At 43.1% G+C, this 20,364-nt stretch overlaps 1 protein-coding gene across 1 annotated transcript in view; it reads left to right on the top strand.

Annotated features, from left to right (window-relative positions):
• Positions 1 to 16,166, top strand: part of NDUFAF2 (NADH:ubiquinone oxidoreductase complex assembly factor 2) — a 224,835-nt gene extending 208,669 nt beyond the window's left edge. The window contains exon 4 of the mRNA XM_033930616.1: positions 15,802 to 16,166. Within this exon, the coding sequence (XP_033786507.1) occupies positions 15,802 to 16,056 (255 nt within the window). The 3' untranslated portion in view covers positions 16,057 to 16,166. The remainder of the gene's footprint in view (positions 1 to 15,801) is intronic.
• Positions 16,167 to 20,364: the final 4,198 nt, after the last annotated feature.

The following is a 20,364-nucleotide window of genomic DNA, read 5'->3' as shown; positions in this document are numbered from 1 at the left end:
TATTGGATGCAGTACTCCAGATGTGGGCGCACCATCGCCCAATACAACGGCAGGATAACTTTTTTCATTCTGCTTGTAATACCCTTCTTGATTATTCCTAGCATTCTATTCACTTTCTTAGCGGCCGCCGCACATTGTGCCGACGGCTTCATTGTCATGTCAGCTATTACCCCCAAGTCCCTTTCTTGGGTACTCTAACTCAATAACAGCCCTCCCATCGTGTAGCTGTACCTCGGGTTTCTGTTTCCTATGTATAGGACTTTACATTTCTCTACATTGAACTTCATCTGCCATCTCGTCGCCCACTCTCCTAGTTTGTTCAGGTCCCTTTGTAAATCTTCGCAGTCCTCTTTAGTACTAGCCCCATTAAATAGCTTGGTGTCATCTGCAAATTTTATTACTTTGCTCTTCGTCCCTGTTTCTAAATCATTTATAAATACATTGAATAGCAACGGTCCAAGCACCGACCCCTGCGGAACACCACTCGTGACCTTCCTCCAGTCCGAGTAGTGGCCCTTCACTCCTACCCTCTGCTTCCTGCCTGCCAACCAATTCCTGATCCATCTGTGTACATCTCTTTCCACCCCATGGTTCTTCAGTTTCCGAAGTAGGCGTTCATGGGGTACCTTGTCAAAGACTTTTTGGAAGTCTAAGTATACAATGTCTATGGGGTCCCCTTTGTCCATCCGTTTGTTAATTCCTTCGAAGAAGTGCAATAAGTTCGTCAGGCACGATCTTCCCTTGCAGAAGCCATGTTGGCTTGTTATCATAAGTTTATGCCTCTCTAGATGCTCCTCGATGCTATCTTTTATCAGCGCTTCCGCCATTTTCCCCGGAACCGAGGTCAGACTTACTGGTCTGTTGTTCCCCGGATCACCTCTCGATCCCCTTTTAAAGATGGGCGTAACATTGGCTATCTTCCAATCCTCCAGGATCATGCTTGTTTTTAGGGATAGATTACAAACCTGCTGTAGTAGTTCCGCTATTTCCTCCTTTAGTTCCTTCAATACTCTACTCTAGGGTGGATTCCGTCCGGGCCCGGCGATTTGTCAGTTTTTAGTTTTTCTATCTGCCGGTGTACATCCTCAAGGCTTACTTCCATGGATGTTAATTTTTCTGCTTGGTCTCCTTTGAAGATTTGTTCAGGTTCTGGTATGTTGGATGTGTCTTCTTTTGTAAATACTGATGAAAAGAACATGTTTAGTCTTTCCGCCACTTCTTTCTACTCCTTCAACACTCCCTTCCTATCTCCGTCATCCAGCGGTCCCACCTCCTCCCTAGTCGGCTGCTTCCCTTTAACATATCTGAAGAACGGTTTGAAATTTCTTGCTTCCCTGGCTAGCCTCTCTTCATATTCTCTTTTGGCTTTTCTAACCATGAGGTGACATTCTTTTTGATACTTCCTGTGTTCTTTCCAGTTCTCCTCGGTTTTGCCCTTTTTCCTTTTCTTGAATGAATTCTTCTTATCACCTATCGCTTTCTTCACTTCTTGAATTATCCATGCTGGGTCTTTTGTTCGGCTCTTTTTGTACCCTTTTCTGAATCTGGGGATATACCGATTTTGCGCCTCGCTCACCGTGTCCTTGAATAGAGACCAGGCTTGCTCTACAGTCTGCCATTTCTTTGTGCTGTTCCTAAGTTTCTTCCTTACCATTACCCTCATTGCTTCATAGTTTCCTTTCTTGAAGTTAAAAGTTGTCGCTGTGGTTCTCTTTCCCTTCGGTATTCCTACTTTGAACTTTGAACTTGATCATGTTATGATCGCTGTTTCCCAACAGTCCCACTACTTCCACTTCCTTTGCAGGTCCTCTTAGCCCATTAAGGATTAGATCCTGAGTGGCATTTCCTCTCATTGGTTCTCTGACAAGCTGATCCATGAAGCAGTCCTGTATAGCCTTCAGGAATCCAGTCTCCCTAGTGCATTTTGAGTTTCCAAGACTCCAGTCTATCCCGGGATAGTTGAAGTCTCCCATAATGATCGTGTTACCGTTTTTGCATTCACGTTTCATCTCGGCTTTCATTTCTTCATCGGTAGTTTCTTTTTGCCCAGGTGGACGATAGTACAGGCCCATCTTTGTCTCGAGCCCTTTCCTTCACGGTATTTTAACCCATAGTGATTCCAATTTGTTGATCGTCACTGCTATGTCCACTCTGGTCGAGTGTATGCTTTCTTTTATGTATAGAGCTATTCCTCCTCCTTTCTGCCCTGACCTGTCCTCGCGATAGAGTTTGTACCCCGGCAGTGCTATGTCCTATTTGTTTTCTTCCATTCCACCATGTTTCAGAGACCCCAATGATGTCTAGGTTCTCAGTTTTGGCCATGACTTCTAGTTCCCCCATTTTGTTCCTTAGGCTCCTTGCATTAGTATATATGCAATTTAAGTGCTGGTAATATTTTGTCTTCATTTCCTTTCCCTGTGCTTCGATCTTTATTTTCTTCTCCTGTGCTACAATCCTCTTCTCCTCCTCCTCTGGCTCAGTCCACTCCCGTGTTTTGCGCGTTGTTTCTTCCCAGCATTTTTCCCACGTAGTATCTTCACGGGATACCTTTTCCCGAATCGTCGACACTTGGTCGACTGTCGGCTTTCCCCTTCTTCTTAGTTTAAAGCCTGTTCTATTCCTCTCCTGACGTTGTCTTGTTGGCTCCCTCCTCTGTCTTGCTGCAGCATTTGCGCGGCCCCAGAAAATTTTTTTTCGGCCAATGCGGCCCAGGGAAGCCAAAAGGTTGGACACCCCTGCAATAAATAATCTAAGGGCAGTGAGGACTCCTCACTCATGTGTTTCTGCAGTTTAGTTTGTTACAAGCTATCTCTTAGGGAGAGAAGAAGATAGTAGATACTGCAGACTGGGAGGGCCATTTAGCATTTTTCTGCCCCGTCATGTTTCTCTGTTGCTTCTCTCTGCTGCTTTGTTTATTAAAGACATTTTTATATGTGTAACCATGTAGCTTAGAAAAATGAAAAAAAAATCAAAAAACCACAAACTGCAGACTATGTACAAGATGCGGGCGTGGTTTATTAAACCAACAAAAATTGCAGTGAATTTACAACTTTATTGCCAACCAAGGGACCCGACATGGTCCGTGTTTCGGATAACACGCCTTCTTCAGGGGTCCATGGTGGTTAAGGTATGAAACAAAGCGCAAAAAAGATATCAAACAAACGCCTGTGTGTGCCAAACATTAAAGAATATATACACGTCGCGACGTATATATTCTTTAATGTTTGGCACACACAGGCATTTGATATCTTTTTTGCGCTTTGTTTCATACCTTAACCACCATGGACCTCTGAGGAAGGCGTGTTATCCAAAACACGGACCGTGTCGGGTCCCTTGGTTGGCAATAAGGTTGTATATTCACTGCAATTTTTTTTGGTTTAATAAACCACGCCCGCATCTTGTACATAGTCTGCAGTTTGTGTTTTGTTTTTTGCTCGCTGCTTAGTTTACTGCAGACCACGTTGGATTCTCGTTTTGTGCTTAGAAAAATGAACCCATTCTCTTACAAACTAGGTTGAAAGCAAACATTCTATACTGCACTTAAACCAAGAATAGAGTTTTGCATTTGTGAGGCAGCAGTATAAATGTGCATAAAGAACAAAACACACATTTAATTTAAGGACGTAAATACCTCAGAGGGATCACCTTTCTTAACTAAGAAAAATCGTACCAATTGCCCCAATTTGTCCATACAAAGTAATGATATAGCAATCCAATCCAAGTAAGGAGGGGCATTCCGCCCTGGGTGCCATCTTTGTCAGGGCTCAGGCACCCATTATCCTCTCCATCCCCCCTCCCTCACTGCCACGCGTGCACCACTTCCCTTTCCTCTAACATTCCTGGCTTGAGCAGCAACCCCCAAGCTGCTGTTGCCCAGCATTGGCTCTTCCTCTGATGTCACTTCCTGGACCCGCGTCTAGGAAGTAACATCAGGATGAGCTGATGCTGGCGCGACAGCAGCTTGGGGGGGTTGCTGCTCGTGCGAGGAATGTTAGAAGTACGGGGGAAGGGAAGTGGTGCGCGTGTGGCTGGAGGGGGTGGGGAAGGAGGTGAAGAAGAGGGCAGAGAAGGGGCACCATCGCCCCGGGCACCTTTCACCCTCGCTATGCCACTGGCTAAGATACAGGGTATTGCATTGCAAGCATACAGCTACGTGAAATGATTGTCTAGAAGATGGAAAATGAAATTGAGCAGTCACTTGGGATTCCTTGCTCTTTCCTTTCATTTTTCAAGACAGAGCTACTCCTACTCTTTATTTATTTCGATTTCTATCCCATTCTCCCAGAAGCTCAGAACGGGTTACAAGTAGACATTCACAATCGTTTGAAAACAGACTAGTCATGACAACAAATAGGTTACAATAGACAATAACAGAGCTTATTCTAGAGACCAGACTGGTCATAGCGAAGAGTACTAGGAGAAGTATATCGAGGAGGCAGTTTTTAATGGCCCGATTGGCGGAAGAGGAAGGTCTTTACTGCTCTGCAGAAGGTCATTAGTGAGTCTAACAACCTGATCTGTGTGGGTAGTCGGTTCCATAGCTGAGGTAGGAAATGGCTGTAGGATCTTTTGTACGCCGAACTCATTCGGAGGGATCTCCCTGCGGGAATGCTGAGTCTTTGTTCCGCTTTGGAGCAGAGGGGGCGGTTAGGGAGTGGATGCTATGTAGGCTGGGGTTTTTTGGTAGAATCTCTTGTGTGTCATGACCAGGGCTTTGAAGATGCATAGAGCGGTGGAGTAATGGTAATTGCAAATGTTCCTGAAGAGTTAGAGAACTCTACAGTGCCTTCAGCCAGGATCCTGGACCCCACCAGGTGCCAGCAATCATAAATTAGAAACAGCATGCCACAAGCTGTCATCTACTTCAGATAAAATGCTAATTGTGAAGAAAATGAGCTACAATGGACAATACACTTACTTAGCTTTATTTATATAATCTGCCTTTATCCAAGGCAGAGCACAAAAATAATATACACCATCATAAAAACAAATATAATACAATACATACTGAATTTATAAAAGCTTAATATTTTTTCCAGCAGAAAATGACAAATAGAAATGAAGCGTCATTAGTTTTTCTGATGATCTGAACTGCAAAATCTGTAACTGTACATTTAAATTAGATTTTTATCTGCATGGTTCTGGCAACAGGAGAAACTAATGCAAAACTGTAGTCTGGAGAGAACTGTAGCTGTTGTTTACATATCAATATCTCACTCTCTATAGTCTTTAAATTACAGGATCTGTTGCACAGTTCAACTTTATAATGAAGCAGTTATGTCAAAGAGGGGTATAAATCTCTTGACTGCTCTATCTTTCAGCAGTTGATTGTGCAGTAACTACAAAAGATATAGCTTTCTTTGTTTCTCTGTTATACTAGGGATGAGCCGTTCTATTTGCTATAATTTTAAATGCATTTTGGGAGCTGTGCATTATGTTGGAATTATGGAGGAAGTTTCTACCATCACTCAACAGTGACACTTAAGGGTGCCTGAGCTTATGAGGGACTTGTCACCTCTGCCCCATGTCGAAGGATTGTTATTGAAAAGACCAAACTAGACGGAAGGAATTAAAAGGTGTTGGGAGGAGGACCTAAGACTGTGAATAAACGTTATGAGGGGCATAATAAAAAAAAATGTCTAAGTCCTCTTTTGGCCTAAAGCCTTAAATGTTGAAAGTAGAAGCAGGGAAAATGTCCATTATCAAAAAAAAGTCCAAAAGGAGGTTTTTTTGATAATGGCCTGCCTCTACGTTCAGCTGTTTAAACGCCCAGACCACCACTACGTCTACACCAGTATTTTTCAACCTTTTTACACCCGTGGACCGGCAGAAATAAAATAATTATTTTGTGGACCGGCAAACTACTAAGACTGAAATTTTTAAAAAACCACATTTCCGCCCTGTCTCCGCAAGCTCGGTCCCCGCAAACCATCTGATTCCATCCGCACAAGCCTCAGTTATGATTTTATATTGAACGTATTTTATTAAAGTATAAAAAGAAACAATATTCTGTACAACTGTCATTTTATAAACATAAATATACAGAGCAAGGACCAACAAAACCCCTGTCTCCCCTCCCCTTCACATATATCCCCTCTACTCTCAAGAAAACTGAACAAGCCAAGTTATTACAGAACGCTACACAGAAATATCATGCTAACAGAATACTGCAGTCACACATGACAGGAATAGTGTTAGGGGAGTGCCCCCTGGTCAGAGAGAGCCCTAAGCCAGCTGGAAGCTAAAGAAGCACTGTCTGGGCTTTGCAGTTCCCAGTTATGTTTCTAGCAGGATATATATTTCAAATCTGATATATTCTAATGACAAAATAGAAATAAAATTATTTTTTTTTCTACCTTTTGTGGTCTCTGGTTTCTGCTTTCATCTTCTTTTCCTTCCAGCGTCTGCCCTTTCTCTTCAATCCAGCATCTGCCCTCTTCCCCTTCCATATGTATCTGACTTCTTTCTATGCCTCTATCCCCTTTCCATCCAGACTGTGCCTCCTCTCTCCTTTTTATATCTTTCATTCCAGCTTCACTGCTTTCTTCATTTTTATCTCTCCTACACCAGATCTAGCATCTTTATCCCTCTCTCATTTCTCTGCTGACCCCCTTTCCAGCATCAATCTCTCTCTACTTTCTCATTCCTCTGTCTTTCCCCTTTCCCTCATCTGATCTTTCCATTCCACTCTTACCCCTGATCCCCTTCCCCTCCTGTAATCTCCCTGCCAGCTGTTTCCTTCCTTTTTTACTTCTCCCTTCCCTCCTCCCCTATCCAACATGAACTCTCTTCCCATCCCTTTCCCTCCTCCCCTCCCAGCAGCATCTCTCCTTCTACCTCCCTCCAAGGCAAGTAGCAGCTCTCCCTTTATCCAGCAGCTTCCTAGCCTCCAACAGTGGCTTCCTCCCCTTCCAGCAGTACTTGCCTGCAGCAGTGATTTACTTAGGCAGCCTTGGGTTCATTGCCGCATCTGAGGAAAGAGGAAATTGCTGGTGAATCTCTGCCCTGGCAAGTACGAGAGCTGCTTGGAGGGGAGACGGCCACTGTCGAAGGCTCCCCAGGATCTTGCTCACACACATGCTGACCATCTCCCTCCACCTGCACCTGTACCTGTAGCTCTCTCCCTTCCACCTGCACCTTACCCGCGGCCCTCTTCAGCAACTCGGCAGGGACGGAGATCAAGACAGGCTGCCGACATCAGAACCTTCCCTCTCTGAGTCCTGTCTATTTTGTTTTAGCTTCCTGTTTCCGAACAGGCGAGACTCACAGAGGGAAGGCCCCGACGTAGGCAGCCTGTCTTGATCGCCCGAGGCTGGGCGGAACAGCAGCCTTCCAACACTACCACAGTCGGCAGGAAATTTAACCACCGACTCGATCTCACCAGCCCTGCGTGGACCGGCTGAAATTTTCTGCGGACCAACACCGGTCTGTGGACCGGTGGTTGAAGAACAGTGATCTACACTAACACCATATAATCAACCTAAAAAAAGCCTAATTCCCAAACGCACAAAACAAGAGCTTTTAGGCGAAGGAGGAGCCAGTCCTTCGCCTAAAATCTGGATTCTGTAACCAGTGTCTGTCAAAAACAACACGTTACAGAATTCCCCCCCCCCCCAAACGATCTGGGCAGGAGGGAGCCCAAGCCTTCCTGCCCTGCGGCACCTCCAACCCCCCCAACACGATCGGGGCAAGAGGGAGCCCAAGCCCTCCTGCCCCGCGGCACCCTCACCCTCCCCCCCCCCCCCACCGGCCGATTCCGATGGGGCCAGGAGGGAGCCCAAGCCCTCCTGGACCGGCAGCACCGTGACCCCCCCCCACCCACCCGACATGATCAGGGCCAGGAGGAAGCCCAAGTCCTGGCCTGGCAGCACCACAATCCCCCACCCGCCCGACACGATCGGGGCCAGGAGGGAGCCCAAGCCCTCCTGGCCCAGCGATCCCCAACCTCCCTCCCCCCTGCCGATTCCGATGGGGCCAGGAGGGAGCCCAAGCCCTCCTAGCCCGGTGACACCCCCTACCCCCCCACTAAAATACGAAACCCCCCGCTGACTCCACGACCCCCCAACCCCCTACCTTTAAATCGTTGGTCGGACAGATGGGTGCCAAGCCTGTTGAATGGCTGGCCTTAGGGCCTGATTGGCCCAGGCGGCTTAAATCCTGCCCACAGGCGGGGCCTGAGACACCTGGGCCAACCGGAATAGGCCCATTAGGCTTAGGCCCCTCCTGTGGGCTCCCTCTTGCCCGATTGTTATAGGGGGGAGGGCTCATCACTTCAGGAGAGATGCCCTGCCCCGATGCTCACCCCAAAGTGCCGCGGTTCGGAGGAGGGTGGGCGATCATCATTGCGGCAGAAGAGATGAGCTATCTCTCCTGCAGCTATAGGCAGGTTGCTGGGGCTGCTAAGCTGCAGCGATCAGCTCAGCGGCTCCTTTTTCAGCACTTATACCTGTTTTGACTTGGTCTAAGTCAAAGCGTATAAGTGCCGACTAGGCAATCTGTCAAAATCTTTGGTTATACCTGTTATATGCCTAGGTCTAGGTCGGCCCACCCCCCGCCCTTTCCCCTCCTCTAAAAACGCCTCTTTTCTCTCTGTGAGTTTAGAGGCAAGGTAAAGGTCTAAGCTGGTTTTAGATACGTCTAAAACCAGCTTTGATTATGGGTACTTGGACGATCAGGCTTTTTGATCGTCCAAGTACCCATTTAGGCCACATTTTAGATGTTTGTTTTTTTTATTATGAGCCACATACTGTATAATACATTAGTTCCACCAGGGTCCTGTTCAACTTCAATAGAAGGTCCATAGGATCAGAAACTACTTTGGGGCCTAAAAGCATTAATACCATAAACCAAACAGAGAAAGTCCACTCTGCACAAATCCCAGGGAATCCAAAGAAGAAGCAGAGCTAGCCAGGTCTTCAAATGAATAACAGATATACAGAATATCATATAAGCATACATTGGACTTGACTTGGGCCGTGTTTTGGCTAATGAGCCTACATCAGGAGTCCTAAAACATACATAATAAAATAAGTCTAGCTACGAACAAATTAAAAACATAACTTGGCAAATAACACAAAATACAATAAGTACCATACCAAAGTGTTAGTCAATGCTCATGGACTTTATTACATTACATTAGTGATTTCTATTCCGCCAATGCCTTGCGGTTCAAGGCGGATTACATCAGAGTTATGAAGAATTACATTAAAAGTTTGCAGGAATAGCATAAGCGATGTCATAATATTTACTTAAGTACCAAATAGGAATAGCATAAGCGATGTCATAATATTTACTTAAAAAGTACCAAAGAGTTGTCGAGATATTAAAGTGATAAATGTTGGATAATAAGAATTACCAGAGAGAAGTCGAGATCTTAAGGTGATAAGTGTTGGGTAAATTTGAAGCATTTTATACTTTGTTGGGTAGTTAGAAGCACATTAGAGTGTATTAAGGGTATAGAGAGGGTTGGAGGGGATTGGGTAGGGACTGGTCGTGCTAGATGGGTTTTATGTATTTTTTGAAGAGTATGGTTTTAATATCTTTCTTGAAGGTTTTGTAGTCTGGTTGATGATAACAGAATGGTGATTTGTCTGTTCAGTTTAGCTGCTTTGGAGGCTATTAGGTTGTCATATAGTTTTTTTCGTTTGACATTTTTTGGATGATGGGTGTGTGAATAGTGAGTGGGTTCTTCTGTTCCTGATTGAAGAGGATTTGAGTTAGTCGGTTATTCCAGTAGGTTGGACTTTCTCCGTTAATAGCCTTGAAAAAAGTAGGCAGTAGAATTTGAAGTGTACTCTTGCTTGTATTGGAAGCCAGTGTGAGTCATGGTATGCCTCTGTGATATGGTCATATTTTTTCAGTGAGTAGACTAGTCTCAGTGCTGTATTTTGTGTTTGTAATTGTTTTATCATGGTCGCTGGGCATGGGAGGTATAGTATATTGCAGTAGTCTATTAGTCCAAGGATAAGAGATTGTACCAAAAGTAGGAATTGCTTCCTATCGAAGAATTTTTGGATTTCTCATGATCACGAACGATGCTTTTATTATTTTGTTGATTTATGGTTGCATGGTACAGCCTCTGTCAATTATTACTCCCAGAAGTTTTAGTGTGGGTTGAATTGGATATGAGATCGAGTTTATTACTAGATTTGTTAAGGTTGGAGTTTAGTTGTTTTCTAGGAGGATGAAGTTTTTTTTTCAGGGTTAAATTTTAATTTGTGCTCTGTCATCCATGTTGCTACTGTTTCGAGTGTTCTGTGTATTGTGCTTGTCATGGTGGGTTCTGGGTGGTCGAAGGGGAGGAGAATAGTGATGTCATCTGCATAGCTGTATGAAGTTATGCCATGTTTGTCTAGGTAGGAGCTGAGGGAGGCTATGTTTATATTGAATAGTGTGGGTGATAGGGGGTGATCCTTGGGGAACTCCGCAGGGGTTGGACCATGGATCTGATTTTTCTTGCATTGTTTTAACCTTGTAGGTTCTGGATTGTAGGAAGCCTTTGAACCATGCAAGTACTTTGCCTGAGATTCCTATGGAGTCTAGAGTTTGTAGAAGAATGTCATGACCTACCAGGTCAAAGGCTGCAGAGAGGTCTACTTGTATGAACAGGATTTTCTTGCCTGTACAGAGGTATTGTCTTTCAGTGTCCATTAGTGTTCCTAGTAGGGTCTCCATGCTATAGTTGGCTCTGAAGCCCAACTGTGTGGGGTGGAGTAAGTTGTGATTATCTAGGTATGAGGCTAAAGTTTTGGCTACGAGGCCTTCCATCAGTTTGACGTACAGTGGGATTGAGGCTATGGGTCTGTAGTTGGATGGTTGGTCCGTTGCTCCTTTGGGGTCTTTTAATATCGGAGTTATGATGATTTTGCTGAGTTCTTGTTGGAAATGACCTTCTAGTAGTAAAGAGTATATCCATTGTAGAAGCAGGGAGCGGAATAATGTACTTGAGGTTTTCAGTAGATATGGGAGGCAATGGTTAAGGTCACAGGCTGCATGGCTGTATTTATTATAAAGAATGTTGAAGTCTGACCATTGTATGGGTGAGAAATGAGACCAGGTTCTATCTGCTGCGACTGGTTATTTTTCTGTAGGGGGAAATGATGTCTATGTGTGTGTGAGTTCCGTTGACTGAATGGTTGCGATCTTGTTTTTGAAGTAAGTGGCTAAGAGGGTGGCTGAAGGAGGGGGGGGGAGTTGTTGTTGGCTATGTAGGGTGTGGTCTGTGAGAACTTTTAGTAGCTGGAATAGCTTTTTTGTGTCTTGGGGTCCTTCTCCTATTTGTTTTGAGTAGTATGTCTTTCTTTTTCTTTCAGTTTTTGTTTGTATTTTCGGTTTGTTACTATCCATGCTGTTTTTGTGGATTGTTGGCTGCTTTTTCTCCATTTTCTTTCTAGTTGTCTGCATTGTCATTTGAGTTGGAGTAGTTCATTGTCGAACCACTTGTCTGATTTTCTGTGGGTTTTGGGTTTTTCTGGGGCTAGTTCATCCATGGTAGCAGTACTTAGATGGTTCCATTTTGAGATGAAGTCTTTGGGTGTGCAGTATTGGATTATGTTGTCTGTTTTTGTCTAGAATGTGGTGGGATCTATATGTTTGCGTGAGTTGTAGGTTGTCTATTGAGTAGTTGGAATGTTTTTGCTACTGGTCCAATTGATTTTGAAGGAGTAAGTGATCAGACCAAAGGGAACAGTTCCATTTACCATTTGATGTTTGGATCTCTGGTTGTGTGGTCTGTTGAGACATGTAGTTGGTGTCCTTTTTCGTGTGTGGTTTGAGAATCTAAGATTTTATATGTTAAGGCCTCGAGATATGCTAGTAAGGTTTCTACATTTATGCAGGATTGGTTTTCGAGGTGGAGGTTGAAGTCTCCTAGAAGGAGGTTGTAGGTTGTCGCTAGGGAGTTTCGATAAATAAATTCTTCAAATATTGGTTTAGCTATGCTCCACTTACTTGGGGTTATGTAGCATAGTATGCATGTTAGTGTTCCTTTAAGTGATGTGCTTGAAAGTTGACAGTATTCCATGTATTGGTCGGTTGTTTTGTCTTGTATTTTTATGTTTAATGTGTTTCTGGCTATGATGACAATTCCTCCTCCTCTTTTATTTTCTCTGCATACTAATGTTATTTTATGTTTTTTTGGGCAAACTTCAGTTATTCTGGGGTCCGTGTCAAATCATAAAGTATACTAAAAAAGGAGCATCAAGAAGTTACAACAAAACTAAGGGCTCCTTTTACAAAGCCGCACTAGGGCCTTAACACGCGGAATAGCATGTGCTAAATTGCCATGCATGCTAGCCACTACCGCCTCCTTTTGAGCAGGCGGTAGATTTTTGGCTAGCGTGCACTAATCCAGTGTGTGCGTTAAAAACGCTAGCGCACCTTTGTAAAAGGAGCCATAAGTATTATAACACATTTTTAAGAAATGTAAGTAATTATCACAATTGAAGAAAACACCATACAATTCTAAAAGTTCTCAATAAAGAAGAATATTAGGTCATACAAAAAATTGGAGATTCAAAACCGCTTCCAATACAACAAAATGTAAAAAATATAAATTATTATCACAATTGAAGAAAGCACTATACGATTGTAACGGTTCTCAGCAAAGACTATCCATATGTCCAAAACTGCTTCCAATAAAGAAACTAAAACCAAAGATCAGAAGAAAGCATACTATGAATAAAAATAAAAATAATGAAGTGAAGCTGTCAGGTGTTAAACTAAAAACAGATAAGTAAGAAAAAAAATTATATATATATATATCTCCTAAAAAGGACCGGGGTCAAAGTTGGCACATGTGAGGCGAAAACAGTTTAAGGCGCTGCGTTTTTCTTGTGTTGTAGAAGGAACGAGGAATCTTGATGCCCAATACGAGTCCTTTAGAATTATCTTTGTAGATTGCTTTATAGACCATGCAGGCAACCTTGATATGAATTCTATTTTTCATTGGCAGCCAGTGCAGTTTACACCTTAAAAGTTACAATTGTTTTTATACTTGGTAGAATCATCATTGTTTTTATCTTTTTTTGTCTAATTTAAATATTGTAGCCTTATATTTGCCAGAGGATACGATGAAAGCTAATGGTATAGCTAAATTTCAGTAAGGTTTCACAGGTTTCTGAAAGACAGGTTCATTAGCACTCAGTAGCTTAATAGACACAGCGATGACTACCTCCTACATTTGGGAATGAGCAATAAGGAAGTGATTGTCCAGCTATTTCCAAGTGGCCCAGATTGGTTAGATTCAGTAGACCAGTGTTTTTCAACCTTTTTTGGGCAAAGGCACACTTGTTTCATGAAAAAAATCACGAGGCACACCACCATTAGAAAATGTTAAAAAATTTAACTCTCTGCCTATATTGACTATATATAAAGTAATTCTCTTGAATATGAATCAAATAAACACAAAGAAAGTATTTTATAATTACTTTATTACGAAATAAAAATTATAAAAATTATAAAATACTTTATTCAGTGCGAAACCTGGGCCTGTTTGGCTGAACACAAAGCTGATATTCTGGCTGGAATCGAAGAAAGACACACACGTAGCTCTTCGTCAACAGCTCTCAGTCTCTCTCTGTATTTGGTTTTTATAGCATACAAAAATAGACAAATATACCCTCCATCCTTTTTATTAAACCACAATAGCAGTTTTTAGCGCAGGGAGCTGCGCTGAATGCCCAGCGCTGCTCTTGACGCTCATAGGCTCCCTGCGCTAAAAACCACTATTGCGGTTTAGTAAAAGGTGACCATATTGTAAAATATAGACAGCAGATATAAATTCAGAACTGTGCATAGTAAGTGAAGGGAAGTTTTCATCTCTGGGAATTTACCCAGTTAACTATTAAGTTATTTGGGCAAATTCCTTTGAAAACTGTGGTAATACTGCCTCCACTTTGCTAAATTTAAAATAAAATCATTTTTCCTACCTTGTCTTGTTATTTCTGGTTGCACTTTCTTCTTCTGACTGTGCATTCAATCTTTCTTCCCTTCTATCAGCCTGTATGCTTTCTCTCCTCCACACCTCATTTCCTCCCCCATCTTTTTCTTCCTCTCTCCCTGACCTTTCTTTCTTTTTTTCTGTTTCTCTTCTTTCCTTCTGTTTCCCTGCCTGCCCCCTTTCTTTCTTTCTCCCTGCCGTTCCCCAAGCCACTGCCACTGCCGCTGCCATCGGGGAACAGGACCCACCAATGGATAACAGGCCCCAAAGCCGACGCCGACGCATGCTCTCCCTGACGTCAATTGTGCAATCGGAGAGGAAGTTCCGCCCAGCCAGGCAGTGATTGGCTGGCCCGAACTTCCTCTCCGACTGCACAATTGACGTCGGGGAGAAGACTTATCGGCTCGATAGATTAGATCGCCAAGACAAAGTGAGTCCTGGGTGATCGACTCACTTTGCCTTGGCGAGCTACTGGCGCCCCTGCCTCGGGCCCCCTGTCAGCTCCGGGCCCTGCGGCACACCAGGCAACATCTCGCGGCACACTAGTGTGCCGCGGAACAGCGGTTGAAAAACACTGCAGTAGACAATTGGTCTGACTCAGCATGGCACATTTTATATGACAGGAATCCAAAAAAGCAAGAAGCTTTGGAATACAATGTTCATGATGTAATATTTATTAAAAATATATTAAAAAGACAAGTACATCTACCTTAAGAAGCTGTTGACCCAATAGATAGCAGTAGACCCAACTTGGTCCGTGTTTCGGATTATATAAGCCTTCCTCATGGGTCCAGATCAGTTTGTACTCAATGGAATTAAAAGGTGGATGCAAACGAAGGATAAAAAGACACCTTGCACGAAGAAGAACTATTTTCTTACAGCGGATGTACTTGTCTTTTTAATATATTTTTAATAAATATTACATCAAGAACATTGCATTCTACAGCTTCTTGCTTTTTGGGATTCCTCTCTACCACTGTGGAACTTTTGGGCTTTTGTTGTGTGGACATTTCATATGACACACAATTGTGGATAGCTCTATAAAATAACCAGTAACAATTGTAAATGTTTAAAATAATGGAATTTATATGCATATGTGCACACTTGCATGCATATATGTTAAAATTCTACCTAAGAACTATTTGGTAAATATGGACATAACTTATACTGGCCCCCAGATTGTATAAATGGCATGCAAAAGTGTGTACTACCTTGAAGTGTTTGCACAACTAAATTGTTAATTTGCATCTTGCTTTCTCGTGTAACAGAGAATTTTGTTATGTGTGTGTCTCTGGCATTTAGGCACAGTATTTGCACCAGCTCCATATCTGGTATAAGCATTCGCTGCTAAATTATAGACACATATTGAAATAGTTATGCTAGTATTTTATAAAGGAAAATATGCTTTAAAGATTCTACATCAATCGGGCACCCTGTTACAAAATTGCCCTCAATTTGGCTTAGTCGTTTTGGAGATAAAATTCTGTAAGCTGTAATTACTGTCCTCATGTTGGCTTTCATTCAGTGGTACAGACTGTAGAACAAAATGATAGATTTTAAAAAGAAAAATATTATCTTCTTTACCTGAAACATAAGTGCCTTTTATTTGATGACTTCGGCCCCCATTTATGAAGCTGCATTAAGCTTTTTTATCGCCAGCCACATCAGTATTAGTTCTGATGCTCATAGGAAGTGTATGAGCATCTGAACTTTTACCACTTCGGCTGGCTATAAAAAAAGCCTAACGTAGCTTCATAAAAGGGGGGGGGGTTATGCAGTGTTGAAGCAGCAATTATGATTATTCTGTTTATGATTGTAGTAATTTATTCCTAGAAGGCAAATAATAATTTTTTATGTTGCAGGAAATTTTAAACAATGAAAAATACAAAGAACTGGTAAAACTCAGAAGCAAAGAGTTATATGAAAAGGACAAGCTCCAACAGGCCAAGGAGTATGAGGAAGGACTTGTTGCTCTACCAGGTCATACCCAAATTAAAGGCCATGCATCTGCTCCTTTCTATGGAACAAATGAGCCTTCAGAGGACCCGACAAGCACAGCCAAGAGCTTTCAGCCAGGATCTTGGACTCCATCAGATACCAACAAACGTAATCCATAAACAAGCTGTCATCTACTTCATATAAAATGCTTATTGTGAAGAAATGGAGATATAAGATAAGTAGTATGTTTTTCTGTAAATGTGCAATAAACTGAATTATAAAAGCTTAATATTTTTCCAGTGGAAAAAACACATAGAAATGAGGTGTCAATTATTGTTGAGGATGATCTCAAATACAAAAGCTGAACCTTATGAGAGAGTTTGTTATCTACATGATTCTAGCAGTGGGAGAAATAAATAATTTGGCAGATAACGTCTTAAGATCCTGGGGAAGTTCTTTCTGATTTTTATCTAACTTCTTTGGCAATAATTCCCTTATCGGAATTCTTTTTAAGCCTCTCACATATTGAAATTATACACATCGGGCCAGATTCAGTAAATGGTACCCAAATTTTGTCTCTTGGAAAAATCATCACAGAGCGCTGTTCTATAAAGAATGTTTACAGCCTATTCCCGTGCCCAAATTTGGGTGCTGATATTTGCACGAGCTGAAACATGGTATAAATGCCAGCGCCACCTCTTGACAGTTGAGCACAGGAATGGCAGTATTATGTAAGTCTGCATGCAAATTTTTCAGCATGCCCCTCTTTTTGTTTACATACTATGGCAGTGGTCTCCAATGCTCAGTCCCCAAAGTCTTCCATTGTGACCCTCAAACAATTGGCTGAAATTTTCTTCAAATCCTGTAAATGCGTTAATTTCAGTCTTGCCCACTTGATATAGTAACTGGGTCCATCAAGACCAGTAGCCCGTTTTCATTGTGGCCAATCCAGGTCACTAGTACCTGGCCAAAGCCTAAAGAGTAGCAACATTCCATGCTACCATGCAAGGAATCTCTTGTGTTACTTAGGTGTCTCATTTATGGAATTTGCTACTGTTGCCAATCCAAAATAAAAGGTTTTAAAATACAGTGGTACCTTGGTTTATGAGCATAATTAGTTCCAGAAGCATGCTCGTAAACCAAAATACTCGTATATCAAAGCGAGTTTCTCCATAGGAACTAAGGGAAACTCGCTTGATACATTCCTACCCACCCCCAAACCCCGAGGCCAGTGGCGCTGCTCTACCCCCTCCCCCGAGAACTAGCATTGCTCCCTCCGAAGGCCCCCCCGCGTGATCCGCCACCGGGCTCCCGCCCACGATCCAGCATCCTCCCCCCGCGATCCGGCATCCCCCTGCTCGCGTCGCACCCCCCCCCCCCGATCTGAAATCCCCCAGCACCCACCCGAACACGCTGCTTACCCCAATATGGCCACCGGCACCAACGCACAGGACATGCCGGTGCCCGAAGATCTGTGTCCTCTTCTTTGCTGGGCCTTAAACAGGCGTAGATGCTCAAGGCCCAGCAAAGAAGAGGATGCAGATCTTCGGGCACCGGGGGTAAGCAGCATGTTTGGGTGGGTGCTGGGGGATTTCAGATCGCGGAGGGGGAGGGGGGGGTGCCGGATCGCGGGGGGCGCCGCTTGTAAATCGAGGCAAGCTCGGTTTCCGAGGCACCGATTTTGCGAATGTTTTGCTCGTCTTGTAAAACACTCGCAAACCAGTGCACTCGTAAACCGAGGTACCACTGTATCTTGTATCGTTAAAAGTATTATAGAATCAATATTAATGTTCATTTTCTGTACTGTTCTCCCAGGGGAGCTCAGAACGGTTTACATGAATTTATTCAGGTACTTGAGCAATTTTCCTGTCTGTCCTGGTGGGCTCACAATCTCTCTAATGTATCTGGGGCAATGGGGGATTAAGTGACTTGTCCAGGGTCACAATGAACAGTATGGGTTTAAACCCACAACCTAAGGTTGCTGAGGCTGTAGCTTTAACCACTGCGCCACACTCTCCTACCCAGTATGAACAAGCAGGTCAAGGTGATTTACAACCCCACCCCCTCTTTTACAAAGCTGCGCTAGCAACTACCGTTGCAGTAACTGCCCCAAATCCCATAGAGATTTAAAGGGCTTCAGGGCTTTTGCCGCATGGTTTTGTAAAAGGGGAAGAAATTAGTAGTATGTTTAAGTTTGAAATCTTTTGGTGGCCCTTAGAGCTTTTATGGTATTTCCACTGTGACTCTTTACATGGAAAAGTGGTGTGCTGTGGGATTTAGGTGCGCAGGATTATAGAATAGCATGCAGGAATATGCATGCATAAAATGTTGTTATTGCCAATTAACTGCAATAATTGTTAGCTAATTAATTTATGTGTACATCTTTGATCCACACACAAATGTTGGCATCCAAATGCGGAAGCTATACATAGAATACAGGCGACAGGCGATCATGTAACATGGGCTTATTGAAGGAACTTTGAAAAAAAATGGTGATGGGAATAGTTTTAGAAATAATTTCCTCATATAAAACAGTGGAAAACATGAAAAATTATCTGCAAAAGTTGGAAGAACAGTCTAATGTTGGCAACTAATATTCAGTGCAAATAAGTGTAGAGTGATGCATTAGGGAAGTAGAAAGCTGAGGGAGTAGGTTACCTTATGGCTCCAGAAAAAGGAGGATGTTTTTAATGTGTCTATCCTTCCTCATTACTTCCAATGCTTTCAGTGGAAGTAAAACCCAAATATCTCAATCTGTCCTCTTTTTTTTCTGGAGCTATATGGTAACCCTATGAAGCCGTATATGCTAGATGAGAGGTTAGACCACCAACTCTCCAATCTACTGATCACGACACCAGACTACAAAACTTTCAGAAAAGAAATAAAAACCCTGCTATTCAAGAAATCCATCAAGACAAGCTAACTCCGCAGGAAGCATTTCAATCCCCCCAAAGTAGCCGGCTCAACTCTGTAACTCTTCTGGAAATGTCCAGATAACCTCTTATGTAATCCGCCTTGAATCGCAAGGTAAGGGCGGAATAAAAGTCACTAATGTAATGATATGCACAGACGGGGAGAAGGGCCTCAGAGTGATAGTGTCTGAGGATCTGAAGGCAATGAAACACTTTGACAAGTCAGTGACTGTGGCCATAATGATGCTAGACTATATAGAGAGAGGCATAAGCAGCAGAAGAAAGGAGGTGCTGATGCCCCTGTAGAAGTCATTGGTGAGGCCCCACTTGGAGTATTGTGTTCAGTTTTGGAGGCCATAATCCAGCTAAGCATATAAGAAGACTTGAAGCAGTCCAGAGGAAGGTAATGAAAATAGGGGGTATTTGCCAAAATTTATAGAGAAGAGACTGGAAAACTTGAATATGTTTCTCAATTTGGTCCTGGAGTACTCCCTTGCCAGTCAGGTTTTCAGGAAAACCACAGTGCATATGCATGAAAGAAATGTGCATATAATAGAAGCAGTGTATGTAAATCAAGTTTATTCATATTCATTGTGGATATACCGAAAACCTGACTGGCCAGGTGGTCCCTGAGGACTGGGTTGAATACCACTACTCTAGAGCAGTGGTTCTCAACTCTGTCCTGGAGGACCACCAGCCACTCAAGTTTTCTGGATAGCCCTAATGAATATGCATGGGGCAGATTTGCATTATATGCAAATCTTTGTCATGCATATTCATTAGAGCTATCCTGAAAATCCAACTGGCTGGTAGTCCTCCAGGACAGGGTTGGGAACCACTGCTCTAGAGGATAGGAGGGGCAGGGGAGATATGAAACAGATATTTAAATAATTGAAAGGTATTAATATAGAACCAAATCTTTTCCAGCGAAGAGAAAATGGTAAAACTAGAGGGCATAAATTGAGGTTGCGAGTTGGTATATTTAGGAGTAATGTTACGAAATTCTCTCCCACACAGACCATGTTGGGCAGTGTGTTCCGTCATCCTTACAGAATTCCAGCTGTCCGAGAAAGACCTCCCTGCGTATGCAGGTCTTATCAGCTTTTCTCCATAATAGTGGGAGTAGTTAGGAGGTTTCTGGAATTTCCATGAAATAATGTCTAAAGAATATTTCTGGAGATGCTCAGGTCAAGAGGCCAAAACAGGAGGCATGGAAATCATCATCTTCCCAGATAGGAACAGAGTCCGAAAGACTATAAGAATGAACTCCCAAGAGGGCTCATGGTTCCTGGCAACCATTCTCTAAGGCAGAGGTTCTCAACACGCAGTAAGCATACCCCAAGGGTTATGTGACCCACCTAGGAGGGGGGGGCGAGGGTACACGGCACTTCATGGGTCTCCCACCTTCTTTCCTCTTTAACCTCTAGTGGAGCCACTACTGTAATTGCTGTCATTCCTGCAATTTTGCCTCCTGCGTTGGGAAGCAGGCTGAGCTCCTGTTATCCCTGCATCTTCCAACTGTTTTCTCTCTTGCTTCAATGGGTTAGTAGCAACCAGTAGACTAGAAAATCAAGA

This window comes from Geotrypetes seraphini, chromosome 1 (assembly GCF_902459505.1).
Source record: "Geotrypetes seraphini chromosome 1, aGeoSer1.1, whole genome shotgun sequence".
NCBI lineage: Eukaryota > Metazoa > Chordata > Amphibia > Gymnophiona > Dermophiidae > Geotrypetes > Geotrypetes seraphini.
The sequence above is the reverse complement of the archived record's forward strand: the minus strand, read 5'-3'. Positions and strand labels throughout refer to the sequence as shown.